A 14,833-nucleotide genomic window follows, 5' to 3' on the forward strand; every position below is an offset into this window, starting at 1 on the left:
ATGTGCTGATTTTTCTAATGCAGTGGGAAAAGCTGACTTTCAGACTTCAGACACACTGAAGAGAGGTTTTTGCCACCTACTGAAATGCAAAGCAGGCTGTTCCAGAAGTCTGCAACAATTTCAGAGAAACCCAGTGCTGTAAATAGCAGCTTAACCCTACCAGAACCTGTCACCTTCTGTTCCTACAAGCAGTATGGCAGGCTGGGGAGACAAGATCCTTCCCTACTGACCAACATGGAGGCCAGGCTCAGGCAAGAGAGAAAGGTTTGACTTACTGGAACAAGATTCAGGCCCTGGCTATGTCTCTGCCCGCACCACTGAAAACAAGACCTACAAGGGAGAGTATGGACGGGGTGTGAATTCACCAGGCAGAGAATAGTTGGCATAGTTTTATCCATTTTTAAATAAAGAAGTTAAAAGAGAACTATAAAACTTCAAGCCTTGCAACACTAGCAAATAAATAGTGTCTCTGATGTTATCTTGTACTGGAATATACTGGTTTCCCTGATCATTTCTAAGGGAGCTTGAAATCATCATGGGATTTTGGTATTTTCCTCCCATCTGCCTCGACACCTTTATGCCAGGGCAGCTCTAAGTTGAATCCTTGCCCTCTGTCTGCTCCACAGCAGTAGCATGCCAACGCTGCCCTGCCACAGCAGGGATGGCCATGCTTCAGAACGTCAGATCAGTTTATGGACTGCTCAGAGCAGGTGACACACAAGAGCTTTCTCACATCATCAGTTCCCATAGACATTTTGCCTACTTGCTATTTTACACGTTTCGGTTGGCTCAGTGATAGATATAAAAGCCAGCACCAATGCATCAACTGGATTTGCACTGCGCTCTGGAGAATGGCAAACCTAGAACAATTAATGGATTCGATCAAAGTCTACAGTTTTACTATCTGCAGCAGGTGTTGCATTGACAACATGTAGTGTCGCAAAGATGAGAAACCATAAAGTGAAACATGTGCTTTGGCTGTACCAAACACTGCACCGGAGAACAAAAGCAAGCAGAAACCAACGTCTACACCATGTTACTGAACAGACCCCCACAAAACGCGAATATACATGTGAACACAGAAAACTATCAGTTAAACTCTGAGTAACTCTTGTATCTGCTCCAAGATACACAAAATAAACAAGCCAGAAAAAAAAATAATCTTATTTTCAACAGCTATGGTAGAACACAACGCTCACATTGGTACCCAATTTTTTACTATACAATAGCTTCAAAACTGTCTCTGCCTTTTTCAAGAGCACAGTGCTGAGAAGGAACTGGTTCTCAAAGAACATCAGCAAAAAGGCTTGCCTATTTATTCAAAAGTGTGAGGAGTTAAAAGTATATGAAGTTTTGTTCTGTTCTAAGACTGAGGGCTGACATACTGCAAAAAGGTGAGAAACTTTCTCAGGAGGGCTCTAACTCTCTCCCTCCCACAAGTAACCTTACATGTGCATGTATAAAATACAACACTATTTGCTACAGAAAAGGTCCAGTGAATATAGTGCATTAGAAAACATCTGCCACTTAGAAGCACAAGTTAAAAATTTTTAAAAATATGTATTTCTATCACATGTCCATATTGGAGAAGTACAGTTGCACTCTTCAGAGGCAGACCTTGCTACACCACGGGTCAGCAGAGGTGATGAAGCTCTGCTCAGCCACATCGTATGACCCAGACCACACATGCAGCATTGTGCAGTGCTTACAGGGCAGAGCACAGCCCCCTGCATGACCCACAACCAGCCTAAGAAGTCTGTGCCTGCTGCATTAAAGCTTCCCACACATCAACAAAATAGGTGCTGGGCCCAACAGACGTGATTCATATGGAACTTCCGAGAATCTGTGTTCACTTCTTTAAGAATATGAGGCTTTAAACCAAAGTTTTACCAATTACAGTCTACACTTGAGAGTCATTTCATTGACCGTGGAAATACAGCAAGCTCTGTAGACTCAGAGACTGCAGCTCTGCTTCTCTTCTGCACTATTTTGCAGGACAGAAGATTACCTGAATCTGCAAAGATAAAATTAGGAAGAGCAAATACAATTACCTGCGCTGGAATTTAGCCAAAATGGTAACTCTTACACAGAGCAGTGTTTAGTGACCTGCGTGGGGTCAGGGGACAGGTAATTCATACTTTCTGACAGAGGGGCTTTTCATTTTTTGTATGAATGTTGGCCTAGGGCTAATAGAGATCAAAGCATATCACCCAGTGAATCATAAGGATGGTTCCAAAGTTGTCCCTCAACACATGCCACTTCAATTCTGACATCCATGGCCCTAATCCTGTGCTAAGGTGGTAGACCTACTACCCATTTGCTTGCAGAGGAAGGAGGAAATGACAGCCTGGCTACCAGCTTAGGAACAAGGCTTATTTATTGCTACCCCTTTTCTCCTCTCTCTCCTCCAGCAATTGGTTCACTGGGCAGTTTAAGCACACTGAAAGAAAAAGGAGTCTCAAAGAAAAAACAACTTTTACAACACAGATGAAGAGGCCGAAGAGACAGAACCTCATTAGCACAGCCTTTAGACCTTCTATAGCACACGTAGAGCTCCAGGCTGGACCCAGGATACTCTCTGTCGACCAGTGGGGATGTCGCTGAAAATACACTGGGAAAGAGGAGGAACAAGGAGAAAAGTGAGGGTGGGTTATGCTATTTGAACTGAGAACGGAAATAGAAGCGTAACAAATTCACAGGAATCTCTCAATTCTGCTGCTCAGCAAGCATTTTTAATTTGGTATTTTAGTGAGACATAAAAGCTTCTGGATGTAAAGTAGCTGCAAGGAGTTCCTCAGCAAGACGCATGCTTGTGCAGGAACTGAAGCTACCAAAAACTCTGAGGCACAGCCAAGAGGAGCAAATAGTCGCGAGTGGAATTCCATAGGCAAAAGGGTGCTGACCTAACCAGAAACGGATAAAATTCAAAAGGCCATTAACAAAGCACTAGAAACAACCCATCCTTCATTATTGCACTGCACATTGAGCTTGCAGGACTGCAACATCTCCAGTAAGAGTCATCTTTTTATATAGTTATACCAAGTCTATGCCCAATATGGTTCATATGTTTTGGACACAGCACCTGTGTGACTCCCACCAAACCAAACTTATGCATTGCTAATAATTTATTAACTCGGGCTAGAGGCCTGAATTTCAAACTTCAAGAAAAGACTCTACCTTTCTTCCTGATCAGACAGAGACCACCAGGGATCAATTCTTTCCAAGAACCTATTAGAGATGACAGATACAACTCCTTCCACTAGAAAGGGGCTACATGAGAACTGCATAAGGAGAGCACAACTTGAAGGCTATTAACCATAATTATTTTTCCCACCTGTGAAGGACACACCAAAATGGAAATTAAAATGTAGTCCATCTGAAGGCCCCCACTGACTGCTACACAATATGATCACTGGGGACTGTTTGAAGCTTAAGCCTCATCTTGACAGTTTTTCTTTCCAACAATTCATGCAGACCCTGTATGGTGGCACCCACCGGTCCAACTCAGTGACTGACTCTACTGGGTCACTTAGTCAGCTACTACCTCTTGCAAGCAACTCCCCATTCCCTCGTCCTCCCCAGCTTTGCAGACATACATGATACTGTCCCTAAAGAAATCATGTGATTTCTAAGCAAATGAAACTGCAGTTTGCTACATGTAGAGGTACATGAGTTCAATGGATGCATTTAACATTATCTTCAGACACACTCAAAGCACGAACCACATTGTTCATTCGAGTTGACAGTGCCATACCTTATCACATCCGGTTCTGTGCCTTCATTCTTGTAAGATGCCTGAAGTTGCTTCTGTCGTGTGAGAAGGTCATCCACCAAATTCTGCCTCCTGTCTCCCTCCAGCTGTGTGCTGATGATACTTGGTTAAGGACCAAACTTAAAAACACTGAAAAACTTTAATTTTAGTGAATAAAATAATACCTGTTATACATTCTTAAAATAAATCAGACCTCCTGATCATCAAAATTAACTAGAGTAACTATTTTAACTCAAGGAAAGGCTGTAACACCTAAGAGAACAGGTCACAGATTTCTGAATGAAATCTGTTGTTATTCTAAATGTGTTTCTGAAGTTTACATATCTCAAAGAAAAAGTTTCATACAGTGACCACAGAGTGACCTTCAGGTCATCATCTCAAAGTAATAAGAGAACTGGAAGGCTATTTACTGCCAAATTAGCATAAGTATTAAGAATAGCATTTCCCTCTCCAAAATCCAACATAATTCTTCTTTCATTTATTACTAAGAAGTCCTACACAGTTGATCTCTTCTGTAACACTGACAATGTACAACAGTACTGCACAGGTTAAGTTCAGGGAAAGATGAGTCTTTAAAAGAGCTCCAACTTATACTGTTATGATATAAATGGGGCAAGCCCAAGCAGAATAGAGCTTTTAAAATCAGCAGGGTACTTCACATCTTATTTCACTGGAGGGTCATAACACTGACCAGGTGAGTACCTCCCAGCCAAGTGATGGGCAAACAACCAAAAATTTACTTTGAGCATGTTTCCATTTGCAATTCATCAGCAGAACACCCCGACAGCCACTGATGCAGCACAAAAACAATTCATACAGTATCTCTGAAGGACAAGATGCCCTGAAGTGCTGAGGCATTGACAGGGGACATGTGTTTGCTTTTTTTAATTAATCTTTGTGACACTTTGAAGGACTACTAACTCTCTTCCAAGTACTGTTCAGTAGATCATACAATAGCTAAACTGATTTGTGTATGTTTTCTGCCACAGTTGTAGCATTCGTCTGCTCTCAAGCACTCACTGGATAGGAAAGTTTTACCCCTGACCACCAGCACAGCACTCAGGAGGCCCATGCTTCAAAGGGATTTCTGCTACAGTAAGCTTGAAATTAAACATTCATTCATTAAATCAGATTGCTGCTGGATATCTTCAGGGACACGAACGTACTCGACTCCTTAAGCCTGACTATCCTAGCATATGGAAGGAGCAGCAAATTCAAGCCAGGCCACAGGGTAACGTTCCTATAAGAAAACCTGTGATTTTTTTTCTAAGGCATATTTTAAAGCGTTTTGACATCATTCTGAAGATGCAGTTCTATTGCTGCTTAAGTCAGTCCAAGTCAGAGGTGCCACATTCCTGCCCACACCCTGAACACAGCTTCATCCTTCCTTTTTGCAAGCACTGGCGCTCCTGCAGCCAGCGACTGAGCCAAGAGAAAATAACAGATTAGCAAGTTCTCTGCCAGATGAGCGATCTTAGCTCACAAACCAGCCACTCAAACGGTACTGTCGGCACAGTGCACAGGCAAGACAATGGCAGCTCTGAGATTATTTAGACCATCTTGTTAAGCTTCCCTACTATCCAATTGTAACCAAAGCCCACCATACCAGAGATGCCCAGGCTCCCAAATCTTCCTACACTACAGCTGGAATGAAAATATTAAACAGCAGGATGGACAAAGTTCTAGTGACAAAGTCTTCTAAAAATGGAATGAGGGAAAAACCCTAACTGCCTGGCAGAGCAATTATAGCATATTTTTCCACCCTCTCCCACAATACAGAAAGGTTGATGTTTACACAGATACATTTGGTGTGTTGACACAGCCCGAAGCAGTAAGTCCTTCAGCTGATCAATCTTCTCTCTGAGATTCTGTAACAATGATCTGATAATCACATTGAGCTGAAGGGGAAGAAAGAGATTTTTTTTTTTTGTCCGAGTCATATTTGCATAAAATTTAATATTACTATATGCAGGTGACAATATATTTAACTTCAGCTATACTGGTGTGAAGGATTCCATTCTAAAGCAAGAAAGCCTGCCTCAGAACCACAAAGGGAACAATACACTTAACTGGTTTGGACTGCTTACAAAATAATGAGATAAATAGTACTAGTTTTGCAAACACAATTCTATTGCATTAATGCTGTTTAATACGGAGAGCTTTCTTTCGAGTCTTTATAAACACAGTCCTTTATATGAGCAAAACATTTCAGCACATTTTAATATTTTCCAGTTAGTTTTCCAGTTCTTTCCTCTGATCTTTAATACAAATACAGGCGCCAGCTTCTTCTGCCACCATGTTTCTTTCCCAGTGCCCAGGATTAGAGGGAAGGGTGCTACAGGTTCAGACATTCCGTCCACTGAACTCCTCTAGACTTTAAACTAAAGATCCCAGCGAAATTCAGATTTCCTCCATTTCCCTTCTCAGCGGCACCTATGATTCCCGACCCTTTCTCACTACTGAGCTGCCCAAGATTCAGATGTGTCTGTTCTTACTAAAAATGTAGTTAAGTCGTTCACATTCTTCCCTGGCTTGCGTGAATCCTCCTCCTCTATCCCCACCCCTTCCCAAGTTAGGCTGACATTATCCTCTGGGGTTTCTGTCCTTAAATATTATTTCTTTTCATTCCAGTTATGTACAACATACTAGGGAAAAACACTGTAACTGCAATTAACTATGCAAGTTATCCTAATTAAGACTTCATGTGCTTCTTGTTTAAAAGATACTAGCCCCGCTGTGGGTTATAATGATTAGCAACCTCATATGCTCTGTGTGATGAGCTAGTAACAGAGAAGGAATTATTTGCTTTGACTCTCATTCCTGCATTCTTGAAGACAGAGGTAGCAGTCAGACATCTCACTAGCAGTCACCATGCTACAAGGATCCTGCCTAGAGCTAAACTGCACTTGATGTCTGCACAGGATGGAGCAGGAGTTCCCAAAAAATCCCCGATAGCTTCAGAAGTTTAAGTCTCTGACTCAGCGAAACTTGTTCTCAAACACTACCAAATACAATAGAAAGCAGATGCAACCACGCTGAGGCAGCCTTAAGAGCACGCAGCCAAAATCCACCTTCAGACTCACAGCCGCCGAACACCACAGCAACATTTCCAAAGCCAGGATGGGATATAAATGCTTTTAGGAAAGTTCAAGCTGCTGCATATCCTCTAGCTCTGCAATCAGGTAATAAAAGGTCTTTTCGTTTCACATGTACTCATGTGCAAGTGGAGAATGCTGCATTTAATTGACCCAGAACGGCAAAGTAACATAAAGGTATATACATCCAAGAAAGTCATCTAACATAGATACCCTCTGCTACTCTGGCTAGGAATTGCAGTGCTATAACAAAAGATTTCACTTCCATTAGAGAAAAAAAAAAAAAAGAAAAAAAGAAGCCAATGGAAGTTTTAAGATCAGCTCAATAGAGTAGAGTTCACAGATGGTAAGTGCTGGCTTGAAATCTTTCCCTACAGGGTTGGGTTGGTTTTCTTTTTTTTTTTTTTTCATTTTAAATTTTATGCTCTATTTTTTGCTCAGCAGTAAGTTTTTTTAGCCATGCTAATGGCAAAATACTATAAAAACAAAAACTTGTTTACATTCTCCCTACCAGGCAAATATTGTACAAAGACTTTTTTCCTCTGTTAAAACGTTCAGGAGTCACAGAATATATGACTGCTCAGCTGTGGATTTCTCAACATGCATTTCTGTTATGAAAACAACTTTCTCATTGTTGGAAACTTGTTTATAGTAGAATCAAACACTGCCAAATATTCATCTTTAACTGTTAATGGATTAAAGGGAAACGGTGCTTGGAAAACACAGGGCATGGAACAAATGATTTTATGAAGAAATAAGTCAACCATGTAATGTTTCCATAAAACACAACCTAGGAGAGTTACAGTACAAGAAAGGCTTCAAACAACACCAATACAACCATTTGTTGGGGTTTTTTGGAACACATCATAGATAGCGATGATGCAAATAGAGAACTTTGTCCTCTATAAATACAGATGGATTAAGCAGCAATCTTTTTATGTCTGCTATTGCTTGAGCGTATCTGTACAATTTCTAACACTTCATCATCTTGAAAGCAGGGAGTTTAATCACCACCTCTAAATACTCCTCTCAACTCTACAGCTAGAGAAAATATTTCTCTCAAATCCCACTTATTTGGGCCTTCTGAAACCTCTTTTCAATTCATGCCAAATTTGAGTCATTCATTAAAAAGCACTGATCACTGTACAAAGCCTACACAGTTTTCTTCAACATTTCTTCAAAGGAAACATTTCAAAAATGACACTTTATTTTAAAAGCTATCAGCAAAGAGACTGGCAAAGAAGATTCAGTGATTGCACACCACATTACAACCCTGCTATAAAGAGGAGCAGAGCCTACAAAATGAAACAGTGAGGTTTTAATTATGCAAATTATTATAAAGATTAACTCAAGGGCTTGCAGGCATTTTCTTAACGTGGTCAAGGGAGAAGTTAATGGCATGATCCCTAGGGTGTGCTATCAAGCAGACTCCTACACTTTTTTGAAGGAAAGGACAAGGCTTTTAGTCCTAAAAAAAGCAGCCTCCTGAGAAACTTTTTATTTTATTTTTTAAACAGGAAGTGTGAAAAGGTGGAGAACATAATACCCTGGGTAAGCTCTAACTTCTGCTTCTCATTCATATTTAACTCTGGTCTTGTATTTTGTTAGAAACGTAGCTAAAACAGGCTGCAAAATTCATTATTTCATCTGATCTACAGCCACTGCAGAAAGGAAGCCAGCCAGCCTCCTGGGGAAAAAATATCTACCCAATATTTACACAGAAAGGAGCGCGCAGAAGCTGACATGCAACCCAACATCTCTTAGATTCAGGATCTCCGAAAGCAGTTCTGTTCCTGGCAGCGACAGCCCTGAGCAGGCAGCAGCATGCACCCAACAGCCCCACGGCTTCTCCTTTTCTCTTTTTGTAAAGCCAGCGCTATTGCAGGCATAAAAGATTCCTTACTGGTAAATCCAAGGTTATTTCTGTGACACTGAAAAGCCACCGTCAATTTAGAAACCATACTCTTCTTCTCTTTACAGGAATCTTAAAGAACAGTGATGTTTCGAACGCTTAAAAGCAAAACTTAGCCCCAGAAGTCCACACTCCCGAAGCCCGGAGCTGCCGGCAGAGAGGTACCTTGGCCGAACTCTCCCCGTTCCTTTGGCAGCGGTTACGCTCCTGGATTTTCTCCGCGATCTCCTGGGCGATCTGGCCGGCGGCACCGTACAGCGAGAGCCTGCGGGGGAGAGGCGCAGCTAGCCCCGCCGCCGCGCCCTGTCCCTGTCCCCGGCCCCCCCCGGCCCTTCCGACGGCAGCTCGGCCCCGCTTCATCCCGGCTTGTGGAAAAGCCAGCAGCGCGTAAACCACCGCTTTTTAGGATTACCCGAAAGTGGCTTTTTTTTTGGGGGGGGGGGGGGCGCTCTGCGGGGAAGGGGCGCCCCCCCGCCGCACGGCACGGAGGGAGGCCTGCCGGTGCGCGGCCCAGGGCTCCGCCGCTCGCCGCCGCAGGGCTGACGGGCCCGCAGAGGCCGCCGGCGACCGCCGGTCCCCCCTCCCCCGCTCCGCGCAGCGGGGCCGGACCCCGCCAGCGGCGGGCACCGGGGAGGATCGGGGCAGGCTCGCGGCGCCGGCGGACGGCCGAGCGCTCCGAGGGCGGGCCCGGGGGGGGGGGGAAGCCGGCGACCCCGCACCCTGCCCGGGGGAACCGCGCCCGTGAACCGGCGCGGCCCGGTGCTCACCAGGGGTCCGGAGCCATGGCCGCCGCCGTCGTCCGGAAGAGCCCCGCGCTTCCGGCTCGGGTCAGCTGACGACGGCGCCCGCCGAGGCCCAAACCCCGCCGTGCGCAGGCGCCGGGCGGAGGGGTGGGGTGAGCGGTGCGTGGGTGCAGAAGTGTGGGCTGTGTGGGTGCATGGGTGCAGTGGTGCATGGGTGCATGGGTGCAGGGCGTATGGGTGCAGAGGTGCAGGGTGTATGGCTGCAGGGTGCATGGGTGCAGAGGTGCAGGGTGCATGTGTGCAGAGGTGTATGGGTGCAGAGGTGCAGGGTGCATGGGTGCAGAGGTGCATGGGTGCAGAGGTGCAGGGTGTATGGGTGCAGAGGTGCATGGGTGCAGAGGTGCAGGGTGCATGGCTGCAAGGTGCACGCATGCAGAGGTGTACGGGTGCAGAGGTGCAGGGCGTACGGGTGCAGAGGTGCACGGTGCAAGGTGCAGACGTGCAGAAGCGCACAACGCAGCAGTGTAGGATGCATGGTGCAGAGGTGCAGGGTGTACTGCGCAGGCTGCAGAGGTCCATGGCTGCAAAGGTACTGGTTGTGCAGTACAAGGTGCAGAAGTGAGGGTGCAGAGGTGCTGGGTGTGCAGTACAAGGTGCAGGGTGCACAGTGCAGGAGTGCAGAGTTGCATGGAGTGGCACCGCAGAGCTGCACAGTGCAGAGGTGCAGGAGTGTAGGATGCAGGGATGCACAGTGCAGAGGTGCAGGGTGCAGAGCTATGGCTGTCCCAGCTCTGCCCTGGCCCTCCCGCTGTGTCACCTAGCGGGACCCCGGGCACCAGCATTGCCCCACTGGGCTTTTCTTAGTGCTGCCAGACGTGGGAGCAGAGATGGGGCTGCTGCCAGCCCCGAGCTGTCCGCTCAGCTGAGGGGCTGGGTTCGCCTGCCCACACTGTGGCAGCCAGGCCGTTAAGGAGGGGTAGAGCCCTCACAAGCATGGGGCAACTGAAACCCCTCGTTCCCTCGTCCCTAGTCGTTTCCCCCATTGGCCGTATCTCCATAGCATCGCATTTAATCTGCAGCCAGGCCCCCCTTGGAAACCTTTGCAATCTCTTGGGGCACTACTGGGACTCCCAGAGTATTCGATGCTTCTCCTAAACCCCAGGGGGGATTTGGGATTTTTGCAGCATGCAGTCAGCGATGCTGCCGCACAGGGAGGGATGAAGGCTTGTGTGTCCGGCCAGGCCCAGGGTGTCACACACCTCCAGCCTTTGGTGCTGAGGAAGAAAGAAATCCTTTATATTTATAATTTTGCATGTTGATGGCAAGCTTTGAACTCAGCAGCAGCTCCTCACAGCACCAACGGTCTCTTGCATGCACCTTGCACCCAACTCAGGTGCCTTGATGCCAGCAGGGCACCTGTATATTGCTATTGCAGTAATAATATTGTGGTCTGGATTAAAATGTACTGCTATAAGCATGGCAGCAGGGGAATCTTCAACCCAAACTGTGCCGGGGGAGCTTTGGTACAGCGGGTTGGAGAATAACTGGGACAGAGAAAACCAGGAGGCAGAGAAAGCACGGGGACACAGCTGGCATCCCCCAGGCCTGGGTATCCCCACGCCCTCGGGGACCTAAGAATGTCAGAAAGATGCTTGAGTATGGAGCAAAACTGCATCCAAGCCTGTTGCTTCTTCCTGATTTTCCAGGAGCCCTTTTTCATCTTCCAGAGAAGCACAAAATACACTGGAAGATGCAAAGATGCAGCCCAACAAAAGGTGCTCAGTACTTAGGCAATTTCCCCAGCCTCTGTAATTCTGTGAAATAACAGCCCTGAGTGCCAGAGCAGTTTATTTCTGAGCAGTGAAGTCTGGAGGGACCGGACAAGTGCTGGGAAGCAGGAATCAATACTCTGCATCCCAACAGTGTTATCCCTGTGTTATTGCACACCAGGATCTACTGCAGTGGTACGCAAGTTAAGAAGGGAGTGGAGTCTTTTAAGGAAAAAGTTGCTTTTTTGTTTTTTTCAGGGTTTTTGCACCAGCATTAAATACCAACATAAGAGAAGAGGACAAGGAGCCTCCGTGCCTGACACTGCTGGGGCCAAGCCCTGAAACGCACCATCCAGCACCACATGGGACGTGTCCTGGTGCTGTGTCTTCCCAGAGGGCTGTCTGCCCTGGTTAGCATCTCTCTGCAGCACACCCCTCCTTCCTTCCCTCTGCCTTCCTCCTCCCTTCCTTCCTCCCTCCTTCCTCCCTCCCTCTTTCCCTCCTTCTGCCCTCCTTCCTCTGTCTTTCTTCCTTTCTCCTTCCCTCTTTCCTCTTTCCCTCCTTTCCTCCTCCCTCCCTTCCTCCTCCCTCCTTTCATCCTCCCTTCCTCCTCCCTCCCTTCCTCCTCCCTCCCTTCCTCCTTCCTTCCTCCCTCCATCCTTCCTGCTTCCTCTCTCCTTCCTTCCGTCCCCTCCTCCTTCCTCCCCTCCCCACCACCATGTGAACCCAAGGCCGAGCAGCGGGTCACCCTCTCCGTTCCCCACCCTGGGTCGCAGCTCCTGATGTTCAAGGGTCCCTTTCAACCCCCCTGCAGTGCCGCCCACAGCACCCCGACCCTCCCCATGCCCGGCACGGGCTGTCCCCCCCCGGGCAGGGCTGCTCCAGCCCCACGGGCTCCCTGTGGCCTTTTCTCCCTGGCTCCTGCCTTTCCCTTCCTCGAGGCAGCGGCCGTTTCCCTTCTCCAAATCCTCAGCCCCATCCCCTCGCCCTGCCCATCTCCAGATGAGAGCTGCTGCCTCCCCCTGCCCACGCCGATGTCCCTGTCCCCCTTGTCCCTGTCCCCCTCGTCCCTGTCCCCTTTTCAGGAGCAGCAGGCAGGGCCAGGCTGCCGGGAAGCCAGCATGATGCTGAACAGTGTTGACGCTGTCAATATTTTGGCTGCAAAGGCTGCAATGGGCTCTGCGGTAACCGGCCAGCAGGTGCAGGCCCTCGCTTTTGCAGCAGCCTCCATCCAAGCCCGAAGAGCCCTTCCCACAGCTGATCCGCCAGGATTTGGCCTCTCCTCTTTTTTTTGGGGTGTGATTGGTGACGCAAATCAATGCAGATACAAACATCAGTACGGGTGCCTGAAGAGCAGCAGCAAGGCACTGATGGTGATGTTTTATTGCCCTCATAACATGGGGCTGCTACTGCGCTGCTGTGACGTACCACGGTAACGAGCGCATCCTCGTCAGCCTATTTACAGGCGGCTGCAAGGCCCGCTGTCCTCCCGGTGAGGGCTCGCACCCGGCGGCGAAGCCCGTTTGGCTGGGGCGGCTTTCAAGAGAGGAGCCACGCGTGCAATGGGGACCGAGTGCTGCCAGAGCAATGCCACCCCCGGGGCTGGTTTGGGGAGGTGCTGAGCACCCCCAGGCACCACCTCGTTTCACGTCTGCTCTCCCACAGCGGCCGGGCAGGGCTAGGGGACGTGCTGGGGTGGGGAGCAGGGACACATCCCCCTCCTGCTGCGGGACAGGGCTGTCGCGGGGAGGCTGAGACCGATGCTCTCGAGACGGGCGCTCGGGACTGTGAAGCTGCAGCCGAGGAGGACCCATGAGCCAGAAGGGTGCTGGGCACCAAGCGAAGCAGCGTGGGGCAGCTCGGGGAGCCCTGCGGGCCGTGGCAGCCCCCCGGTGCAGGGTCTGTCCCCAAAGCGAAGCTTTTCTCACCAGCCCTCCTTGCAAATCCGAATCGGGCTGGCTTTTCTCGCAGGCAGTTAGCATGAAACATTGATGGCCTTCAGCTGCGTGGCTCATCCGGAGCCTGTGCGGCCTCTACATATTTAATTTTTTCACCATTAAAAACGCATGAAGCGATGATCCCTTTTGCACCGTCCCTAATTCACTTCCATCGCCCATCTCGGTGTGGAGCGGAGCATCTGCCGGGGAGCAGGCAGGTGGATGGGGGGGCTGCTGGAGGTTTCAGAGCTGCTTCAGTCTGGCAGGGAGAGGCATCCACTGTCCTAGAAAAAGCAAACGAGGAGAAGGTGACCAACAGGGTCCTGGAGAAAAGCAGCAGGACCCACTGCTGTAAGAGCCTGGGCAAAAGGCTTTGAGTTGGAGAGAGAATAAACAACCCCTCAGCACTGGGAATGGGAGCAGGGTGCAGCATGGGGACCCCCGGCAGCCCCAGGAGCGGAGCTGGGGGCCATCACCTGCCCCTTCAGATGCAGCATGCAGAGCAGAGCCACCCATCCAGCACACAGACTGGCTCTGGGTGCAGACTAGGAGCCTCCCACTGGGAAACAGCCCCTCACCTCCCTCCCACCCAGCGCAGCAGCCTGGGGGGCCTTTCACCTACGCAGCCCCTCGCCCCCATTCCCTTGGGCTCCCAGCTTGCCAGGAGCAAAGGGAGGAGAGGAATGACAGGACAGCCATGCTGCTCCCATCAGATTTTGGCATATTGTGGAGGAGGTGCTTCATCCAGAAAGGAGAAGGTCTGCAGAGGGACCGCTCTTGCTTGGCAGATGCCCTGAGATCAGCGGTGCCAGCAGATGCTCAGGGATGTGCTGTAGGTGCAGGCAGACCCCGCAGACCTGCAGGCAGGGAGGCAAGGCAGGAATGACCTGTAGTTGCTGTTATCACAAAGAAAAAATCAGATATTTTAAGGGAAAAAAAAGCCTTAAAAATTTTAAGATGCCTATAAAAATGCCCACTTTTAAGTACAGCCTGAACCATGAGTTCTCCAGGTAGCAATGTCGGATCAGTGCAGTGCTGCTGGGAGCACCTCTCAGCCGTTGGAGAGTACTTTTCCTCCAACTTGGCTCTTTGCCTGTAAGTACAACATACGGTTGGTAATTCTGCCATGCATTTTCAGGCTAAAAGTCAATCAATAACAACCATTTCAAAGGGGGACAGATTGGAAACGCTGAAGCACCACAACTGCGCCTGCAACGATCACATTTTGTGCTCCTGCTGTGCAACTGTGTACATAGGAGGCATGAGGTGCTGCGGGGTGCAAGTCTGCACCACCCCAAATTTCTCTCAGCGGTTTTGCCGGCCAGTGCTAAAGAAGTGCCGCATACACAGCCAGCACAGCCCCGGCACGCCCATCCCCGAAAAGTGTCCCTAAGGGCACCTGAGACGGTTGCAGAAGGGCATTATTTACTCCTCGTGGCCCCGATCTCTCCGTTGTCACCCGGTTCCTGGCACTTGCTGCTCATGTGCTTCTCTTTCCGACTCCCCTGGGACTATCCAGCGGGAAGCGGTTGCAAACCCGCTTGCTGTGTTGATGTTTCCTTCGTTCAAGGACAGGCGACTGCCGCAGCAGCCCCAGCCCTCCCT

General features: G+C 48.8%; 1 protein-coding gene across 3 annotated transcripts in view; it reads right to left on the reverse strand.

The window, feature by feature from the left end:
- The window catches only part of STX8 (syntaxin 8), a 112,599-nt gene extending 102,976 nt beyond the window's left edge, over positions 1 to 9,623 (reverse strand). For 2 of the 3 annotated variants that reach the window (XR_011327181.1, XM_069798888.1), the window contains exons 1-3: positions 8,945 to 9,154; positions 5,576 to 5,670; positions 3,755 to 3,865 (exon numbers count right to left, since the gene is read on the reverse strand). Coding sequence is in view for 2 of the 3 variants with exons in the window: in XM_069798888.1 (XP_069654989.1) it covers positions 3,755 to 3,865; positions 5,576 to 5,670; positions 8,945 to 9,139 (401 nt within the window). In the remaining variant the exon portion in view is untranslated. Of the gene's footprint in view, positions 1 to 3,754; positions 3,866 to 5,575; positions 5,671 to 8,944; positions 9,155 to 9,546 lie in introns of those variants that run through there. The other variant, XM_069798889.1, reaches the window with a different exon arrangement.
- Between the last annotated feature and the right edge of the window lie 5,210 nt (positions 9,624 to 14,833).

The sequence above is a fragment of the Haliaeetus albicilla genome, chromosome 12 (assembly GCF_947461875.1).
Source record: "Haliaeetus albicilla chromosome 12, bHalAlb1.1, whole genome shotgun sequence".
In the NCBI taxonomy this organism is placed as follows: domain Eukaryota; kingdom Metazoa; phylum Chordata; class Aves; order Accipitriformes; family Accipitridae; genus Haliaeetus; species Haliaeetus albicilla.